General features: G+C 38.8%; 3 protein-coding genes across 3 annotated transcripts; 1 reads left to right on the top strand and 2 right to left on the bottom strand.

The window, feature by feature from the left end:
* Positions 1-13: 13 nt before the first annotated feature.
* On the bottom strand, positions 14-10,033 carry adam8a (ADAM metallopeptidase domain 8a). Its single transcript, XM_055030127.1, has 25 exons — positions 9,969-10,033; positions 9,676-9,788; positions 9,506-9,579; positions 9,298-9,376; positions 8,712-8,788; positions 7,805-8,021; positions 7,370-7,447; positions 7,199-7,267; positions 6,711-6,880; positions 6,531-6,612; positions 6,254-6,396; positions 5,874-6,051; positions 5,700-5,789; positions 5,333-5,528; positions 5,155-5,236; positions 4,891-5,071; positions 4,720-4,806; positions 3,836-3,920; positions 3,428-3,539; positions 3,146-3,344; positions 2,911-2,958; positions 2,114-2,170; positions 1,944-1,994; positions 1,769-1,855; positions 14-1,449 (listed from the first exon to the last, which is right to left on the bottom strand). The coding sequence occupies exons 1-25, from the start codon at positions 10,012-10,014 to the stop codon at positions 1,405-1,407; spliced, it is 2,646 nt and encodes an 881-aa protein (XP_054886102.1). The 5' UTR covers positions 10,015-10,033; the 3' UTR covers positions 14-1,404.
* Positions 10,034-10,862: 829 nt separating this feature from the next.
* znf511 (zinc finger protein 511) lies at positions 10,863-14,197 on the top strand. Its single transcript, XM_055030183.1, has 6 exons — positions 10,863-11,140; positions 11,219-11,292; positions 11,918-12,119; positions 12,218-12,342; positions 13,611-13,823; positions 14,012-14,197. The coding sequence occupies exons 1-6, from the start codon at positions 10,964-10,966 to the stop codon at positions 14,082-14,084; spliced, it is 864 nt and encodes a 287-aa protein (XP_054886158.1). The 5' UTR covers positions 10,863-10,963; the 3' UTR covers positions 14,085-14,197.
* Positions 14,198-16,553: 2,356 nt separating this feature from the next.
* Positions 16,554-18,210, bottom strand: msx3 (muscle segment homeobox 3). Its single transcript, XM_055030186.1, has 2 exons — positions 17,756-18,210; positions 16,554-17,108 (listed from the first exon to the last, which is right to left on the bottom strand). Exons 1-2 carry the CDS (start codon positions 18,102-18,104, stop codon positions 16,714-16,716), a joined length of 744 nt encoding a protein of 247 aa, XP_054886161.1. The 5' UTR covers positions 18,105-18,210; the 3' UTR covers positions 16,554-16,713.
* Positions 18,211-20,072: the final 1,862 nt, after the last annotated feature.

A 20,072-nucleotide genomic window follows, 5' to 3' on the forward strand; every position in this document is an offset into this window, starting at 1 on the left:
ATAAATAGTTTGATTGATTTATTTCAACAGAATACAAATGAAGGCACAATCTTTCCATCACCATGTTTGCAGACAATATATGTAAGAATTACAATCATGACGCAAGATATATCTGTTAATTTTGATTAAAAAAAAAGAAAAAAAGAGAGAAACTGTAATTATTATGAAATGCTATCCAATGGATAAAGTGCCAATGATAGTGCTGACTGGTTCATTACAGAGCAGCTTGTGGAGCCATAACGTCTCTGCTACTGATTCTGTAATATAAAGCCCACATGATAGACACAAATACCAGGATGTAATGTCAAAAGAAGATCATAAAACACAACAAATGAAAATAAAACAAAAAAGGAAAAACACTCAGCATTCCTTGGGTCGCCACACACCAACCACTCTAAGTAATAAAAACATAAATAGACATTAAAGTGACCATTCAAAATATAAAACAACCATGAAAGCCCACAAACAGGATCAAAAGTACAAAAAGATTACAAAATTACCAATAAATTGGTTAACAGTGGGCCAAATTAAACAATTCCATAAAAATATAAAACATAAAAACAGTAGGAAGAAGGAAAAAAACACAAGTACAAATTAAAAACAAAATGATGTAAACGTCTGCTTGATGTAAAATCTGCCAGAGGAGTTTTGACAGGTTTTATTGTTCTCTTCAGCCAGCGTGTCTCTGTGATTCATATTATTATTGAAATGAAGTATAAAAGTACCAGAACCAAATTTGAAATTACCAATTTAGTACTCAGAGGAGTGTTTACATTCTTTGTAACATTTCCTCTCAGTTTAGATCAGAAATGCAGTAACGTACATAAAACATGAGGAATCTGCTTATTTATTTCCCTGTAGATACAATTTTTAAAAATATATAATCTTAGAACATCCCTCATTATCTTCAGAGATGGTTGCAGCAGTATTTTGATTTTTTTATCCTCTAACTATGCAGGTTAACATCTTATCCAAGCTTCTGAAAACAGATTATGTGCAACCATGCTCAGGAAATCTAGTCTCATCCAAGGTATGTGTAAACAAAGACGTTGATAGTGCAGGCGACTTACAAAAGCCCGGAAAAACCCAACACAGTAAATAATTTCCCTGTGATACTAAATCAATCATCATAGCAGCAGCGCCATTTGTCATCCATTAAGCACTTAAGCTAAGTTTTGTCAAACATTGCTTCAGGTACACCAGCTGAAGGCTGACACGAGCAGGACGCAGATAACACGTCTTCCACGGGGTGACTGTAACATTCCTGGTTTCATTGCAGATCTCCCTGTGGGTCTTTTTCCCACATGTAAAACAGATGAACGTCTCCAAAGAGGATCTTATTGGTCCCTCAGCGTCTCTGCCAGAGAATGGCAGTATTTACAACAGTGTGAATCATTCCCACTGTCATCTCGGCCTGCTGGGGGGCATCAACTGAGCTCTCATACCAACCTGAAAAAAAAAAAAAAAGAAACATGAATAAACAGTTAACACACTCAGCTTAGATAAGCGGCCTTCAGTGTTCTTTATCCAAACATGTCCTCCTGTTTAATTCACGGAGCAGCAGTCCCAGTTATTAAGCCCCGAGACGACTCCAACAGTGAGCCGCTGCTTATTCATTACACTGCTATGCTGGGGCAATGCCAAAAGCCACAGATCTCTATATAAACGTGAATGCCTTTTATAACATTTAGGGATGTCTGGATGGCAGCAGCAGCTATGTCAGAGGTTGGAAAGTCTTAATCATTCTGTCTGCTTTGTGAGTACATACCAGCTGAGAATGTGGCAGGGCAGACTGGACTGGAGAGGGCTTCGGCTTCGGCTTCAGCGGAGGCATTGGAGGTTTCGGCTTCATGTTCTTAGCGGCAGAATATTAATTATTAAAACAAAATACAAGGACAATGAAATTCATGAATGTAAATAAGAGGACTTGCAACATCACTTACTGGTTTTGACGCAAGCGGGGGTAGTGGTCGAGAAGGAGGCAGCGGCTTATTCTGTCAAAACAACAACAAAAGAGAACCTCAGGAAACTGAAACTATTGACGCACTCATTTTTGTGGGCAATCAGTTTTATTTGGCAATTAATACTTCAAAATGCTATTGTGTTGATTCACCTCAGAATAAATTGGCAACTTTGAAACATTTGGTGGCTGCATAAATGTCCTTGCAACCTATAAAAGAAACATTTATTTAACTCTTGCATCACCAAAGGGGGAGAAAATATCATTTGTTATACATCAGAACAATCATGGCTTTGCAGTTTTTAAGGTATTTAAATAAAAAAAAAATCAAGTGTCCAACATTATCTAGTTAAATTTATTTAAAACAGAAATGCATTAAATATTTGCAAAATTCTAACATTCTAATAGTTTCAGTAGCAATAATGATAGATAGATACTATTTTGATTTGTTAGGTTGCAGGATATAATAATATTGAATTTTATCAGATTGATTTTCATATTTCTCTATGAAAAGAGATTAACTTTTAATATGACTTTCATTCTTAATTGGTGCAAGTTAAGCAACCTGACTTGAACTAAATATGAATTAAATACACACATTGTGAAAATGTTCTTCCTTTTTTGTCATTCTGCACTCTGTAAATTAACACTAGCAGTGAATAAGGGGCTAATATGAGCTGGCAAATTAGTTGGGTTATTTGTCAAGGTGGTGTGCAGATTAACACGTTTGTCATGATTTTTCAACTTTTAAAAATCAGAATTACTTTAAAGAGAATGAAACATGATACTGTTATTTTAGTTTCTGCAACATCCTCACCATCTCATTTGAATGATTTTAAACAGCAGGAATAACACATAATTTTAGCCATTTGGCGTATATTGGTGCAGAAACCGACCCCATGACTATAATTGACAAAACACAGAAGAACAAAAAGAGAAACTCAGATTACCTGGTGAACCTTTGATAAATGAGATGCAATTGGTTCCTTTTCTGGAGGCTGAAAATGGAAGAAAGAGAAGTAAAAACCATTATTATTTTTCCCTTTGGCCTCAGTTGGCAGCCTTAAATTTATACCCATAACCACTAATGGTAATATTCAGTGTGATGTATCATAGACGATGTAAGTCAAAACACATGCAGTCTCGGGGTGTAACTGCAGCTGGGTGTTGAGGCTTTGGGCTTACCGCTGGAGCTGCCCTGCAGGGCTTCAGAGTTCCAGTCTGTGGTTTGACAGCAGCGGAGAACAGAGGTTTACAGGGCTGAGAAACAGACGACTCCACAAATGTAGGCTGGCTGATGTGAGTGGACGCGAGGCGAGAGCTGCCTCTCCTGGTGCTTGACTGAAACACTGGGTTGGATTGTCCTGAGGTCACAGGAAGAAACCTATAAAGAAAACAGAAATGAGAACAAATTAAAGACGTAAGTGTTAAGTAAAGCTGACTTAAAGAGGTGAACTGCTGTCTCACCTTTTTGTCGGTGTCCTATTTCTGATGAAGCACGTCAGACTCCCAATAAGAATGACCAGCAGGAGAATTAAGCCAATGCTCACTGACACAATGACAATAGCCAGGCCTGACTCTAGACACACACACACACACACACACATCAATACACAACCGGTATGATGACGTATGAGAAACAACATACATCATCTATCCTTGAGACAAAAATTCAAAGTAATGTCATTTGTGTGGACTAATGGGGGAAATTAAATTAATTCACCATTTATTTTGCTCATGAGCACAGACAGACTGTTTTAGAGTCTATGAATATTAAATCATGTAGGAAACAGTCATGTGTAAATCAAAGTTCTAAAAAGGTCAAGCATTTAAAGAGGCATATTCACATGGGATTGAAAAACGTAATAACAATACCTTCAGTCAGCTCTGACTGCTGTACAGCACAGAAAGGTGGAGCCCAGCCTGGATCGCAGTGACATTTATTCTCATGGTTGCATACCTATGAGAGATCCCACAGTTAGCTGCGTAGCTATGCTCCCACTTTAGAGGGCATAATACCTCGTTGATGTACTAAGGCAGGAGCCAAAAGAAATTTTTAACATGCATGGCTTTATTTTTTTTACAACAAATATCAACTATCCAAGAAATATGTGTGATAATTGCCTGTGTGTCTTCCTGGAAAAACACACAGGCAGATATGAATCTTAGATTTAAAGGAAAGTTCACCAGCAGAAAATCTTGTCATTTATAAAATGCAAACATCTTATTAGAAGATGACTATTTATATGCAGGTCCAAAGAGTTTAAGGGTTGTGTCTTGGGAACACCAGTCAGATTGCTGTAGTGCAGTTAAACCCTCAGGAGGTAAACACAGACTAGTTCTGTGGAGAAAACTGAGACTTGCATAATAACTCCAAGGCGCCATAATATTAAGTTTTTACGAGAAATGTCTGGCACTCAGTTGCATCTGAGAGACAATGCTGGTCAAATTTGTAATACAAATTGCAATGTCTAACATAACTGCTGCCAGAAAGTTTTACATGCATGGCTTTTAAATTCCTACACAGGGTGCCACTTTGTTAAGTCTCCCAGCTACTGCAATCAAAAACCAGTGCCCACTCCCCTTCTCTGAACTAATCACTACATAAACCCGATTGATTGGACCTGCAGGCTTTGCTTTCACTATGTTTGTTCTCTGTGCTGTGCACTGATGGCTGAGTTACAAAGGAAACCCTGGGAAAATGACAGATAGTGTGGCACTGTGATATATGACCTTGACAGTTTCACATAGGCACTCACCCCATGGTTGTTACATTTGGACGAGCAGTCATTTGTTCCATATGCTTTAATGCTTTTGATATCTTCACATTTTTGATTGTAGCATACCTGATAGAAACATTACAAAGACATTAGGTCCCATGGGTTTGTAATGACAGGGATTTTGGTTATTTTAACCATAAAAACAATTACCATGTTGTTGCCACACTTGGTACCAGTAGGCACCATGCCCAGATCGGACGGGTAGTTGTCTTCAGGGTTCATGGTTGCCTCACTGCAATTTATTCTGTTTCCTACAATGTAAAGGGACTTCCTGGATGTTATGGGAAAGTCCCATCCTCCAGAACAGAAAAGCTTTCCACAAGACTGATCTCTGAAACCCCAAAGCAACCACAATAAATACTCAAAAAAGAATTGCATAAAACATTTTCTTCAATGTGGCTTTTAGTTACATACCGACTGGAACATTTTTGATTGAACAGTGTCCTTCTGCAGGTTCCATACTGATAGAAGCAAGCATCTACGGCGACTTCAGCATCTAAACAGATCCATGAAAATGCAGACAGTAAAGGAACTGTTAAAATATTGAGAAGAAGGAACTCAGAAAACAAACTAATAGTTAGAAGTATTCGACCTGGTCCCCAAAGTCTTTTGCAGTGATCTTGCCGAGATGGACACTGCCCGTTGTAGCAGTATCCTCTTCCACGGTTGCACAGCTGGCCGTTTTGGGTAAATGCATCAGTGGGACAGGCAGCAGAAAGGCCCGTGCAGTATTCTACCAGGTCACAGTCTCCGGCTTTTGGGCGGCAGATGCTGCCTGTCGGCTTCAGCTATAGTGAGGATAGAAACACAGATGGTGAAATACTGACTAGTCAAATACTTCCACTCACACAAAACCTGCCAGACGGAATAGTCATCCTGTGTCTAGATATACAGTTACATAATTAGCATCAGTCTGACTCCTCATCTAGCGAGTAGTAGGCTCAGTGAGTAGTACTTACTTGGCATTTGTGGCAGCACTGTCCTTCTGCACACTGAGCTCCTGTGTTCAGTTTGCAGGTTGTTGCGTTGCAGCAGGGATTCTTGCATTCCTGTCGAGACAAAAACTCCAAATCAGCTTCCTGTGTGTGCTTTCATGCAAGACGCAAACATCTACCATTTGAGCGTGAACAAACCTCCACAGTGCCACAGTCACACTCCTCTCCAGGCTCTAAGAAGGCATTTCCACATACTGGGCCTCCATAGATGCGATCGGTGGAAGGAATATTAAGCAGACAAGCAGGATTGATCTCCTCCAGGAACCTGCTGAGCTGCTGTTGACTGCAGCTGCTGAACTGCTTGGGATACACGAGGCTATGGAAAGAGAAATTAAATATAAAAATCAATAGAAATTTTTTTTATTGAAGATATTGGGTGTAAAGCGAAACTAGTTTTACCTGCTTAACTTTTCATTTACTTAAAAAAATCACTATGTGGACTTGAATTATCACATAAAATCCCATTTAAAAAAGTTAAGGGGACATGAATTATTTTGCTAGGCTTGTTTTTAGCTTACCCAACACTTTCAGCCATGATGCAGCCTTTCTTTGATGCCAGGGAGCCGCAGACACAGTTCTCTGTGTCATGGGACAAACCTAGATTGTGACCCATCTCATGTGCAATGGTGGAGGCAACTCCAATTGAATTGGTGTTGTGATCCTGTGAAGACATATGTAGACATATGACATATATGTAGCACTGATACCATAGAATTCTTTATCATAGTCACTTAATTTTCCTTTTTTTTTTTTTTTACAAAATTAATTCTTTTTCAGCATGTTATAATTTGTTACCTCATTGACAGCTCCAGAGTTCGAAGTGCACATTGCATTAGTGTTAGCTAATCCGACAGTGGAGCCCTCAAAGTCTACACCCCTGATCGAAGAAGCGGGGAGGGGTGATATTTAGGAAAACAATCTTGCAGTGTGAACATCAGTTCTTTTCAGGAGAATTTTAAATTCATAGAATCTTACGTGATGAACTGTGCGTTGTCGTGTTTGGTCCTTGGCAGGAGGTGCCGCCGACGCCACTCAAGAAATCGACCAAGAGTGACCTCGGGGTTGGTGCTGACCTCGATCTCATCTTTGTATGACCACACATGCAGGCCGACCAACATCACCCGAACACCCACGGGGCGATACAACTGCAACAACAGAGTAGCATTTACAGTGATTCACAAATCACTGTGAGTTTTACCAAATGTGAACGTGTGTCCAAACACTTAATGCAACGAGTTGCAGAAGTAACAAAAAGTCGCTGCTGAGGGGATATGTGTGAATGTTTTCAACTTGGGTGAGAAGACTCACAGTTAATGGTAGTGAGAGAACTTTTTATGTTTTAGTTACTAATTAATAAAACACGAGAACATTTTCCTGCACGTTCTCCAAAACTAAAAGTGGAGATACATGAAAGACCGACACTTTTTATCTCTCTGTCTGAAGCTACAGTGAAACAAACATACCTTGTCCACGTGGTTTGCTACTTCAAACACTCTGGCCTCCACTGCCTTTGTGCTACCAAACTTCTTGTACTAGAAGAAAAATTCAAACACGTTTTGCAAACAATTATCTCCTTCCATATTTTCACCAATAGAAATCTTTAATATTGAGTCAAAGAATAAAATTAATCTAACCTCTGTATTGTCCACCACTACTGCCAGTTCCACAGTCCTGGGTTTGCCTCTATGGTCTTTGGTTTGGGCTCTGCTTTTCTAAGTGACGTAAAACATAGAAGACATGAACAAAGCAATGATAATTGTAATAATGTGTGCATTTAATTGCTTATTTAACTTTTATTTTCTCCATATTTATAGTTAATAAAACAACAGACTTTTGGGGCAAATGCAGAAAAAGCCAAAAGTTATTTATTTATTTTTGGTTAGATTTCTGTAGGTAGGATAATTTTTTGGGTTTCAGATCATTTTATCTGCATGTGTTTTATTGAATGTTACTTGTAATATTTTTTTATGTGCTTGAAAGATGTACAAAGCCTGAAAACTGTCTGCACCATGAATTATTAGCTTTGTAAATACACATAATCTGTGAATGTGTTTGTGCCGTGTCCTCACCAGACTGCCAAGCTGGAATAGTCCAGACGGACGAGCTCCATGGTCATAGAAAGTGGTTGTGTTTCCATGGGAACAGGAGCTCCTCTTCCTCCTCAGGTGTTTGTAGTTGTAAACGGCATGCAGATCGTCGTCACTGTGAGCTCCGTCCTGCTGTCCCGTCGTCTCGCCAGGCAGGGGTTCAATGAGGTACATCTGGTCTTGGAGAGCAATGAACCCTCTGTAGATGAGAGCAAGAAGGATGAAGTACTGTAAATCTAACTCGACATGACTGAAATAATGCATTGTGATGTGACAGCCGTTGCTTAGATTTTTTTCTACAGGCCTAATGAGATCCCAGAAAAAGCACTTTGTCTGTCTTTACAGAGCACAGAGTGCTGCAGACTTGGCTGTCCCCCACCTGTTGTGCTGCCGATAAGCTCGCTAATGGAAGGCTATTATTTTTTCTCTTCTCCATTCAGAAAAGACCAACTCGGTTGTTTGCTAATAATTTTGGTGTTTGTATAAGAGTTAAGGTGTAGAAACTGAAGGAATCCCACTCATCACATTAGTTAAAGTATTTATGACAAAACCAAAACATTAGAAGCTTTTTTTCAAGCTTTAAAAAAAAGTTTTATATTTATAGCTCTAATTTTTTATTGTTTTTATTGTGTGCCCATATCGAGTTTCCATTTGCATAAAAAATAAGAAAATGGGGGGAACAACATTAATGTATTAAACAAACGAATGAGTTAATCTCATATGGAGACATGTAAAATTAAGCATCGTCATGTCGCAGGATGTCTTGGGAGTCCATTCTTCACGTTGAATTGGACACACTGACCAATGTGCCACAGTTGCTCAGTGAAATCTGCCCTTCCTTAAGCAGACATCTGGTGCTGCTAAGACCTAAAAACAACATTTTACTTACTTCATTCCTGAGCACAACCCAATGCTGGCAGAGGAGTCCTCCACTCCTACAACATGCCCATGGTAGTAGCAGTGGACCTAAAAATTAATTGAGTTCCTATTAATGTTGAAAAATTATTGAATTTTTAAAAATAAACTCTGCTCAAACTTTTATTCCACGTAAATGAGGCATAGCATTGGGTAAGACAGGAAATGTACAAATATGTCAATTCCTTTTCTTAAAATATACCTCTTCCTCACAATGCGGAACTTTGATGATGAGAAACGTACACGTCATCCGATTTCTTTGTAATAATAAAGATGATTGTGATAGAAGGTTTGGGATGTACAGACCAGTGTGGCCTAGAATTGTAAGAACAGGATCTGCCTTTGAGAAAAAGGCTTTCTCTGATATGTAGCAGAGACAAGCTGTGACAGAATTCAGTGCCAGGCCAAACTCTCTCTCTCTCTCTTTCTGTAAAGTGTTTCATAATTTTCTGCTGCTTATTAAGCCAAGCCAAAATAAGCACTTTGTCCTATAAAGTGCTTATAGAACTACTTGCATTTTACCAAATAAAATGCAAATAGCAAACAGGAAATGGACAAACCTCATGGTTGGAGGTAGTTGAAACTTGGGTCCCCTGATCAGAATTGTAGGTCACAGTAAAACTTTTCCCAACAAGATCCCTGAAAAGAAGGATATAAATATAAAAATTAATAAATTAATAATAATAGATTATTAATAAAAAATAAAACAATAAAAAAATAAAACAAGAATAACTATGTTACACTTAGAAAGATTTAAAGTATTCTTACTTGTTCTTCTCCAGGTGCAGAGTGTGGTTGTTCCCAGCAATACTAACAGAGTATTGAACTACATCTGGGTATTTCTTCATAAAATCACACAAAGTGAAGAAACAGTGTGTTTAGCGCAAGATGAGAACTTTTTAAAAGGTAGTTGTTGGGTGGGATGTAAAGTTTGTTACCTTGTGTGCAGCAGCAACATCGTTTGGAAGAGGCATGCTCTGCAACCTCTGGGGTGTCGCTGTTTGGTACTTTATCACATGAGGCAAATTCTTCACATTACCGGCAATTATACCTATGAGTGTCAGAGATGGTTTTTACAGATTTATAGCGGAAGAAAAGAAAGAACGAAAAATAGAAAGGAAGGAGGAAGAAAGAAAAAAAATAAGGGAAGAAAGAAAGGAAAGGAGAAGACAAGAAAGACAGAATAAAAGACACAAAGAGCAAAAGAAACAAAGAAAGACATTTTGCTTACCGCATGAGGAGATGAAAATCCATATAAAATATCCAGAATGTGTCATGTTGCTCTGTTAGACGGACTCTGTCATTGTCAGCTTCCAAGCCCAGAGGAAACGTCTTCAGTTCTCCGCCCATTTGATATGTAATATCCTGGAAATTAACATCTCAAACTGACCTCCCAGGTCAGCCAAAAGAATTGTGCCATGTTTCTTTTTTTCTCCCGAGTATCTTCTATTATTTTGACACGAAAAAGTAAACACAATTACCAACATGTTTTAGTTGCATTGCAAAAACAGTCACATTAACAAACGAAGCATTCATACTGTCGTCAAAGTGGCCTCTCGGTTATTTTATTATTCAGAGTTTTTATTTTATTTTTGGGTTTTTTTATTTTATTTTCGGGGGCAGATTGAAACACAAAAGTTTCTTGGTTGAAGCATTCAGTTGTTTCATTCAGTCACATTCCTGAAATACCTTGTTATTTTGTCGCCATCTTGTGGTGTAAAGTCAAAACGCCTGACTGGCGCAATGAAGAAAAATCATGCTTGAAGAGAAACTAATAAATAAGCTGGTCAAGAAAAAAGATACTTCAGGAACTTCACAAACCAGATGTAAATAGAAAAGGCAAAATAAAAGTAATTTTGTGTTAAATTATGGATTCAGTCAGGCAGCAAAAACCACATGATGTTTTACCATGTGCTCGTTTTTTGTTTACAGTGGTATTACAAAAGACAGATAACTTTCCAAATAGTACGAAACAAAAGCTGACTGTTCTAAATTGTAGAAATGTAGACAGCAATTCCACGTAACATTCATGTGACTGAATGAAAAGCGGTTTTGTTTCCAGTTCTGACATCAGTTTGACCAGCAGGTGGCGGTAAAAAAAAAATGTTCCTGTCAACTCGGTACCTGCTTGAGTGACGTCATCTCCCCGCGCCAAATTCTAACCAAAACAAACGCAGAAAACCGTTCGGCTGCCAAGGATTCAACAAAGTTAAGCAGACGTCTGTCATGTACATGATGCTGCAACCAGACTTGGTCCAGTTTATGGCGATGGGAGGAAGTCAAACTCATAACGGCGACGAAGAAGAGGGTTTTAGACGAGCGGCGGAGTTGCAGGAGGAGGGAAACCCATTCACCTTTAATCCGCAGCTCCTCCGTCTGCACAGAGACCATGAGCTGTTTGAGGTAACAACTTCACACGGACGACAAAAAGCGTTTGTAGGAACATTAGTTACCATCTGTAATGTAAACCTTTATTAACAGGATGGAGATGTTTTCAGACACATGTATCTGCAGGACCTGTTCAGCTCAGAGGCAGAGGAGCAGCCAGCGCCCAGGTAAGCTACAGACAAAACTCTGGACAGGACAGCTGTGACAAGAAACCTCTGGTATTGATGGAAATCCTGCGTTTCACAAACTTTACCCCGTCAGTTGAACTGGTAGCAGTTTGGTTTGACTCTAGATTACTGTGAATAGTGATCAGATCAGGACAGCAGCATGATTGCTTTGAAAAATAGTGCTGCTTGGAATAGTTTTTCTTTTACTAGCTTTGGTTACTTCCAATGAACCATATTGTGTCACCATCGCTTTGCAGCCTTTCACAGGCAAATATATTATTAGAAAAAATGTTGCCAAAGAAATCAAAACTGGTGCCACAAATGTCCCCCAATACAAAATCAATGAATTAATTGCCACCAGTGCAGAGCTCGCTGGGGAATGGCAGTAGGCAAGTAAGTGAGGCAAAGACTTTTAGATGTTGGCCTAATTTCAAAAAGGGGAACAAAGGAGCAACTTCAGTAGACAATCTGAAATTTTCTTAAATTTAGCACCCATCAGACTGGGATGCTACCTCTGGAAGAAAAAGCAGCACAGGGAAGAACAGGTTGCCTTGATGGTGGCTCAAGTAGTTCTTACTCAAACTGTCTGTGATATTTTCCCTCTTCCTCCTGATCTCTTCCTCAGTTTTTCAGAGTTTGGCTGTCACATCTCTGGCTGTCGATCCGTCTTCAGCACACTGGATGAGTACGAGCACCACTACAATTCCCTGCACCGACACGTTTGCTGCTCCTGCCGCCGCTCCCTGCCCAGCGCCCGGCTCCTGGACATTCACATTCAGGAGTGGCACGACTCACTTTTCACCATCCTCGCCCAAAAACAAGACATGGTGAGCCCTGGATAATTTGTTGGCCAAAGAATTAAACAACTGATTTATTTTAAGCAATATTAAATTATCCTTTTACTTGGACCCTTGATTGTTTTCAGTATTTGTGCCTTGTGGAAGGCTGTGGACAGAAGTTTAGAACAAGTCAGCAAAGGAAGGACCACCTGATAAGACTTCACAAGTATCCACCGGACTTCAGATTTGACAAAAACAGAAAAGAAAAAGGGTAATACTGTACATCCTATAGCATGTCCACGAGATGGCGATAAAATGTTCATATGCTCACTCAGCAGGTTTCAACCATTTTTTTCTCACAGTCTAATATCAAATCAAACTAAAATGTTCCTGTATTAGGTCAGGTACGATTATTGTTTCTTGAGAGTTTGATATTTTATTTGAAATTCAGAAGTTTTCATACAATACTTAGAGTTTGGTGAAAGTACATTTTAAATTGTCAAAAACTTTGTAGCATATTTCCACAAACTTCTTTCAATAGTTTTCTGTGATTTTCAATAAATTTCTGGGATCTTTGGCCCATTTCTCCCAATAAAACTGGTCTAATCGAGTAAGGAATGCTCCAAGACTTGCTTACACACACCTGTTCAGTACAGCTCACAGAAGTTCTGTAGGAATACAGGACTAAAATGATGAAAGTTTGACTTGAACCTGAAGAGAAATATTGGCATTGAAAAATGTAACTACATTTTTTTGTCACTCATTTGTATTGGAAGTGAAACAAAAATTGATAGTGAACAAAGATTCATATAAACGCATATTTATTTTAATATATTTAAAATAGATACATTGAAATAAATAACTCATGTGAAAACTCATATGCTAACAATTTTTCACACTGACTGTTTTTTCAGTGCTCCTGCTTTTCAGTTTCACTTGTCTGTCACTGATTTGGCATCTGGGTGGCACTCGAGGGGCGGAGCTTCAGAGTCATATATCATTTCCATATATATTATATGCCATCCAGTGGAATACCAAAGAAAGATAACAAGGTTACTTACCTGTATTTTAGAGGATCTATCTGAACTGGAAGTAGCCATTGAATACGTTTTACCCTGAGAGTGACAGTAGCACTTCTGTCAGCCTCTATAATGTATGCAAATGATATGCAGTTCTGAAGCCCCGCCCATCAAGCGTCTGTAGATGCCAAAACAGGGACAGAGAATTGGAACATAAAAACAGCAGCACTGAAAAAACTGTCAGTGATATCTTGCCTGATTTTGTTAGATATTTCCATAACATCATCCAAAGGTAGCTGGATGATGTGTTGCTATTAAATACACCCAGAGGTGTGTCTCCATTTAGATTTTAAAAAATCCTAGTCAACTTAAAACAGGAAAAGTTACATCTGATGTAATATCAGTGACAAAAGAATTTCCGGTATTCCCTTATATATTATTTTAAATACAGACTCAAGAGTCATCCACATTTTTGAAATAATTCAGTGTCCTTATTTTTGAATTGATGTTTTTCTGTTAGAACCAGAGAAGCAAGCAGAGAGCAGAGGACAGACACGGCCATGGAGGCAGCAGACGATGTTTGTCGGTCGGAGGGTGTGTGTGAGGTTATGTGCAGCGTTGAGTCCACCCAGCTTGAGCAGGAGGAGTCCATGGAGACGCATGCAAGCAGTGAGGAAGCTGCTCAGACCCCAGAAACAAACACAGAGCAACTGAAACCACAATACTCCTATAGGTTAGTGTTTTTTAAAACACTAAATTGTGCAAAATTTATTTTAGGTTTGTTTGTTGAAGAGAACCTTTTTTCTGCTAAAGATAAACATTTGACCTGTATGTATTTAAGTCATATTAAAATGAGTTTTGTGAAGCATTTTCTGCAGAAAGTCTGACTGTAATTCAAAGGGTTTGTTTTGTTTTTCACAGGGTGCCTAAAACTGTGTGTTTTGGTCACGGCTCAGTCCGAGGCTTTAGAGGCCAGAGGGGCAGAAGGAAATGAAACAGCATCTGACCAACCCAATGCTGGCTCTCTGGGTTTTAGGATTAAAATGTGATGCACTTTGTTGTTGGTAATTCAATTCAATAAAAGTTCTTTTTTGCATTTTCAGATGAGATGCGAGATGATTAGCATGCTTCCTGTTGGAAAATGTGCTAAAAGGATGCAGTGAAGCTCTGCACTTTTATATTAAAGATGTGTTTGATTTAACAGAAGTGATAAGAAATTAGAAGAACATTAGCATTTTTTAATAATAAACTTTAATACAAATTGTGTTTTCAGTCTTATAAAATACACTGTCCATTAATAACTGCAAGTGGGATTGATGGATGCAAAAAAGAAACCCGGAATAATTGTACATATATTTCATAAACTAAAATGGAAGTTCTTAAATCAACTTTTTAGAAAAATAAAACATGAGGAAAACGTATGATTTCAGTTGTATTGCTGAAACAGACGGGGATTTATTGGTTATAATTTCACCTCAGAATAGCTTGTGGTTGTGTGAAATAACAGCAATTAATTAAGGAACATTTTGCTGTGAAAACCAGGAAAACACTCATAACAGTCAGCTAACAAACAAACTTTATGGAAAATCAATCAAACTCCCTTTAGATATCAATATCCCAGTCAGTTTTTCAGCTTGTTTTGCTATTTTGTATTTTTTTTTCATTATTAAATCAAGATAAAATCTAAATCCAAAACACAAGCTGTCACACATCACATAAGTGTAACACACCTGATCCAAAAGCTCCTAAGTGAGTAAATTTCTGTGTTTCTATTCTGTGTTGCATGGTTTTACTTGTAGTCTGTTTAGCAGCAGCAGCAGATTGTTTCAGGTGTGTTTAAAAACAAACAAACAGGAATTGTTCCCAAATAGTGAAAAGTAAGAAAGCAGCCCTTCTGTTTGGCATTGAGAAAGAGAAGTTATTGATTTATTAATAAGTTATTGATTTATTAATACGTTATTGATTTATTATTGATTTAAAGATTAACGTTGAAACCCTTTCAACTCAAGTGCAACTTTAATTATTCAGTCAAATATGTCAAAAGTTACAAACCTGTGACAGTATGTACTAATACCAGCTGTTCAGCTTTGTTACTTGTGTATTATTAAGTCAATTAGGTCCTCTATTATATATATAATCCTGGTGGACACACTTCTTCTGCCTGGAACTAATATTTATATTTTGGAGCAGCCAAACTCCAAAACATCCATATTTTAGAGCCAGAAGTTTGAATCTGACAGAGAAACTCAGAGGATTTACCAAAGATGAATCCTCATAAGATCAATAGAAACAACCAAGAAACTGGTCAACAGCTACAGGAAGGGTTTGACACGATGATGCCAGTACAGATTATTGAAGCGACTATAAATAATTTTCAATTAGGCATCTTTTTATAAGAGTTATATTAAATTGTTACTCCTTTTATTCTGTTTTATCGTCTAAAGTTATAATTGTCTCATTTCCAATCAGGAGGAAACTTTTTGGATGAATTGAATTGATTTTAAATAATCTGGCAAAGAGTTTGAATAATTTTGGGCCTAACAGCAGTGTTTAAAAATGTCGATCATCTTTCAAGATGCAAAAGAATCCATATCAATTTAAAATGATTCAATTTATTTAAAAAGAACAAAACTGGATCTATTGATGGCTGCAACTGGTTTGGTGTCAGATTTGTTTAGTCAACTTTTAGAGTCTTTGAATTAAGGAAAAGGAGGATGAAATGTTCTGGCCTTCACTTCTTACACAGCTTTAAAAATGAATACTTAGCACTTCCATTTCTTCAATCCACAGTTCAGTAATATTTTCACACAGTACTGGAAAGATTTGGACCCTACTTGCAAATTTTCTTTTCGTTTTATTCTTGAAATTAAACTACATTGGTCGTGGTGCCTTTAAATAGTTTATGAGCCATAAAGCACATCTACACTGAGGAGTCAGTTTTAGTCACTCTGTTTCAGGGTTACTTCCATGTCATTTGTTAATCATAACGAGGGCAAATAAGACAGCGAAGTTTTTTCAAAAGAAGGAAACGTGGTACTTTGTTACGGCCTCAGGAAAAAAAAAAAACATTTTCTAAAGCTCTGCAACGTCGAAACATGCGAGTCTGAATACCTTTCAAAAATATTCTCAATCCAGAACAAGTTGGCCTTTCAAAATAAAAAAGAAGTTACTGCATCTAATGGAATTAAACTGTAGTAAGTTTACAATACAGCGGAGTGCGATTTGATTTTTATCTTTTGCGTAAAATGTGCGCAAAAGTCCACTAAGAAAAACAAGTTTGCTGGCCTAAAAATAATTCATCTTTTTATAAACGTCATCTGGGCTGATCTCTTTAAAATCAATTACTCCATCAAATTTGTCAAAGAAATAAAATTGTTTGTAAAAAAATATATATATGTGTGTGTGTGTGTGTGTGTGTGTGTGTGTGTAAAAATATTTCTTACACCAACTACAACGATATAAATGTCATTGAACTTACAAGAACTGTAAAAAAAAAGAAGAAGAAGAAAAGAAAAAGAAAAACCCAGATTTATCGGGAGGGATGTTTTTTGTGACATTTGTTATTTTCTTTCTAAAAACGTATTTGATCACCGCTTTTCCAACGCAGCGCTCCTGGATATTAGTTAAGACAAGTAATACATCCCGTAAGGCCTGCTGAGGAGTCCGGGGACGGGGAAAGCAGGCCGAGCTCCGTACAGAGGCGCTGCGCCCAGGGGCGCGCTCAGCGGGAAGGGGAAGGCGAACGCCGGCAGCAGCGGCTTTGCGGCCAGCTTGATCTTCTCCAGCTCGGCCTCCTGCAGTCTCTTGGCTTTGGCTCGGCGGTTCTGAAACCAGATTTTGACCTGGGTCTCTGTGAGGTTCAGGGAGCTGGAGAACTCTGCTCTCTCCGCGATGGACAGGTACTGTTTCTGACGGAACTTCCTCTCCAGAGAGAGCAGCTGGGACGTGGTGAAGGGGGTCCTGGGTTTCCTGTTGTTCTTGTGTTTCCGCAGGTTGCACGTAGTTGGGCTGGGGATTCCTGGAAGCAGATTGAGCAAGTGAGAAACTGCATGCTCGTTGTGGCAGCTGCGTTCAAGATGAATCATGGTCTGTTTGGTTTTTCCATATAGACAAAACTAATGTTTTTTTGTTGTTGTTGTTTATAATGTAATGTGAGCAAACGGCAAAATCTGCAATCACATTTTGTAGATTTTAAACCGTAGCCTATCAGTGGCCTGCCAATATGTGAGTGTGGCCCCACTTATGATTTTTTTTTTCAGGTAAAGCTTGAGTACAGAGTTGTTCTGCACCAAAAATACACAAAATGTAAAATAACATGAGTCCAGTAACATTTGGCGCACAATATCAAGCCAATTTACGTCTCATGTTTCCTTTTTTTATGGTTACTTGTACTGAGCCGAAAACGTCAAAAGGAAATAAAAACTTTCTTGAAGACAGAAAACGTGACATTTTGTTTTGAATCTCTTCTGAGACCAGTATCACTATAATTGATTATAAAATCGTAAAGTATGTATGACAGTAAATATCTCTAGAGTTCCATTTAGACATTTTTTTAATTGTCCAGTGATTTTGGTGAAGTATCACCAAAATGCATAATTTGTGTAATAATGTTGACACAAATTATTATTAATAGTAGTAACAATAATGATAATATCTCCATCTCACTTGTGTGTGCATGGTATGGATCCTGGAGCCAGGTCCTCTCCTTGTCACTAAGGTCCACCGCCTCCAGTTTGGACCCACAGATCCCTCTCGGTGACGCACACTCGGTCTCCTCCGTGCGGGCGCAGCCTGACTTAAGGTCAGAGGAGCGGGAGCTGCTGCCCGGAGACGTCCTGTCCGATATGAGGGATTCCACACTGAAAGGCAGCTCGAAACCTTTGGTTTTACAGCTCCTTCTGGGTGCCATGTCCGGCTCCTCGGCTCCAGTTTCTCCAGTGGCTTTATCCTGACGCGATGTGTCCAAGGCCGGTGATCCTTGCGCAGGATTCATTACGCACGACTGCGGTGCCATGCAACCACCTTCCCCCGCCGTTCTTCCCCGCTGCTTTTTTAATGTTTGCGTGTGTTCACTTGATGAAGATCAGTATCATCATCGCTGTGGTTCCGCTGACGCTGCGCATCGGCTGGCAAGCCGAGTTTTACGCACAGGCTCGCATTTTCTTCAGTGAAGAGCCAGAAGTTTCTCTCGCATCTCACCGCGGACGAATCAGACATTAAGAGTCTTCCACGTGACCCCGCTGGTGCGCGCTCTGATAGGACAGATGAATGATGAGGTTGGCTTACTGATGATGGTGGGCATTGACAGTTGTAAACTTGTAAACGACGGCAGATAACTAATTCAAGGAACGTGGCGCAGATGTAAACTTTCCATGATTTACTAGAGACCTAAGCAGCTCAGACCTGCAGTTTTTATTGTGCGTCTTATTTTTGTTTTTATTCTTTGAGATCACAGCGCTTTGTGATCTCATTTCTGTGAAAATGATTTTTTTAAGTAATCTTTACTGACTTTTATTTTTCTCCACTTTTTGGTGGTCAAATATTCCTGGACGAAATCCAGTTTGCATTATATTAACAAAAGTAGACATTGTGAAGGCAGGGCTGTTTCTCTTGACTTACTTATTTGTTTCTGGAGTTTAACATTTAAGAGAGTGGCTTAACCCATGAAATGGATTTTTATTTTTTTATTTTTTATTTTTTTCAGCGCAACTTGATTTGCCAGAATGTTTTACTTTACTTTGGCAGTCAGTTGTGAGCGTTTCAGACCTGCGTGGGGTCCAAAGTCGGGCTGTTTACATAAACCAATGCAACAATTATGGTTTGAAAGCCTATTAAATTCACTCGAAACTGCATGAAAACAACAACTGTTTAATTAACTGCGCCGATCCGCAGTGCGTGCGCATGCAGTAAACTAACAGAATGTTAACTCAAGTCTTCACTCTACAGTGAGCGCTGAAGATGCCAATAGAACCACACCGTCTGCAAAAAGCAAATATGAGAATGTCTGAAACCAAACATCCTTCTCTGAGGATGTTTGGTTCTAAAAGGATCTAAACCTTTAGATCCTGTCCACAAACACCACAAGCAATAGGCAGCCCTTTCTCAGTTATTCAAAATAAAATAATCTGATGAGTTTGTGTAGAGCTCTTGTTTAAACTGTTTAAATCTGAGCTGTAGAGCATAAAGTAGTGACATAGCTTGTTGAAAGCTGTTGTAGAACACAGTGGTCCTGGTTCATTAAAGCAGCATAGCTGTTCAAGCTGTGATTTACGGCTCTCAATGTATTTCCAAGAGTGATTGTCACTGTAAATTTTCATATTGTGGCCTCTAATTTAATTGCCTATGCCCATATATTCAGCCTGTTGTGCTCATTGTCTGCAGCCCCCTTTGAGAGTCTCTAAAGGGCCTTATTGAAGAGGCTCGTCCAAATTAGTTTTGTTCTGGAGCTCCTCGCATCAAGTCCAATAACTCCCATTGAAACCAAATATGTGAGGCTTTTTGACACTGCTGCCGGACAGGCCTGAAGCAACACACTGACTTTCTGTCTGTCTCCGTCTTATAGGACAATTGGTTAAATGGAGTTAACCGTTTCCCTCCCTGAGGTATGTTCCTGCTTTGATCCTGCTGTGCCTGGCGCCTGTCTGCTCAGGCTCCCCCCTCTCGCTCTTTGTGTGACAGTGATAGATTGCTGGGTAACCATACAAGCTTTGAATGACTGTAATTTAGGGCAACATTACATTCTCATCTACTTACAGCCAATATTATCACTCTGAGATGAAAGAAGGTGCATGGCTGTCTATAGTCTTTTTCTTTTTCTTCTATTGTTGGAAAAAAAATGGGTATTTTTATTTCTTTGCTGACATTTTACATTCAGACATCTTCAGCATTGATTGCCTGTGTAGTTTTATAATATGTTTCCTTATGTTTGTTATTAAGAGTACAATACCCTTTTGATTTTGCAGTTTATTTGTGATTGTTCTCT

This window comes from Poeciliopsis prolifica, unplaced genomic scaffold (assembly GCF_027474105.1).
Source record: "Poeciliopsis prolifica strain line A6 unplaced genomic scaffold, Auburn_PproV2 SCAFFOLD005, whole genome shotgun sequence".
NCBI classification, from domain to species: Eukaryota; Metazoa; Chordata; class Actinopteri; order Cyprinodontiformes; family Poeciliidae; genus Poeciliopsis; species Poeciliopsis prolifica.

What these genes read in the sequence shown, in the direction of transcription:
- adam8a (XM_055030127.1), bottom strand. Translation starts at nt 10,014, where the DNA reads ATGACACATTCTGGATATTTTATATGGATTTTCATCTCCTCATGCG. An exon ending in TATTCCAGCTTGGCAGTCTG is followed by an intron (nt 7,448 to 7,804) that starts GTGAGGACACGG and finishes TACGTCACTTAG; the next exon opens with AAAAGCAGAGCCCAAACCAA. An exon ending in ACTCTGGAGCTGTCAATGAG is followed by an intron (nt 6,397 to 6,530) that starts GTAACAAATTAT and finishes ATGTCTTCACAG; the next exon opens with GATCACAACACCAATTCAAT.
- znf511 (XM_055030183.1), top strand. Translation starts at nt 10,964, where the DNA reads ATGTACATGATGCTGCAACCAGACTTGGTCCAGTTTATGGCGATGGGA. An exon ending in GAGACCATGAGCTGTTTGAG is followed by an intron (nt 11,141 to 11,218) that starts GTAACAACTTCA and finishes CTTTATTAACAG; the next exon opens with GATGGAGATGTTTTCAGACA. An exon ending in TCGCCCAAAAACAAGACATG is followed by an intron (nt 12,120 to 12,217) that starts GTGAGCCCTGGA and finishes GATTGTTTTCAG; the next exon opens with TATTTGTGCCTTGTGGAAGG.
- msx3 (XM_055030186.1), bottom strand. Translation starts at nt 18,104, where the DNA reads ATGGCACCGCAGTCGTGCGTAATGAATCCTGCGCAAGGATCACCGGCC. An exon ending in TCCATACCATGCACACACAA is followed by an intron (nt 17,109 to 17,755) that starts GTGAGATGGAGA and finishes ATCTGCTTCCAG; the next exon opens with GAATCCCCAGCCCAACTACG.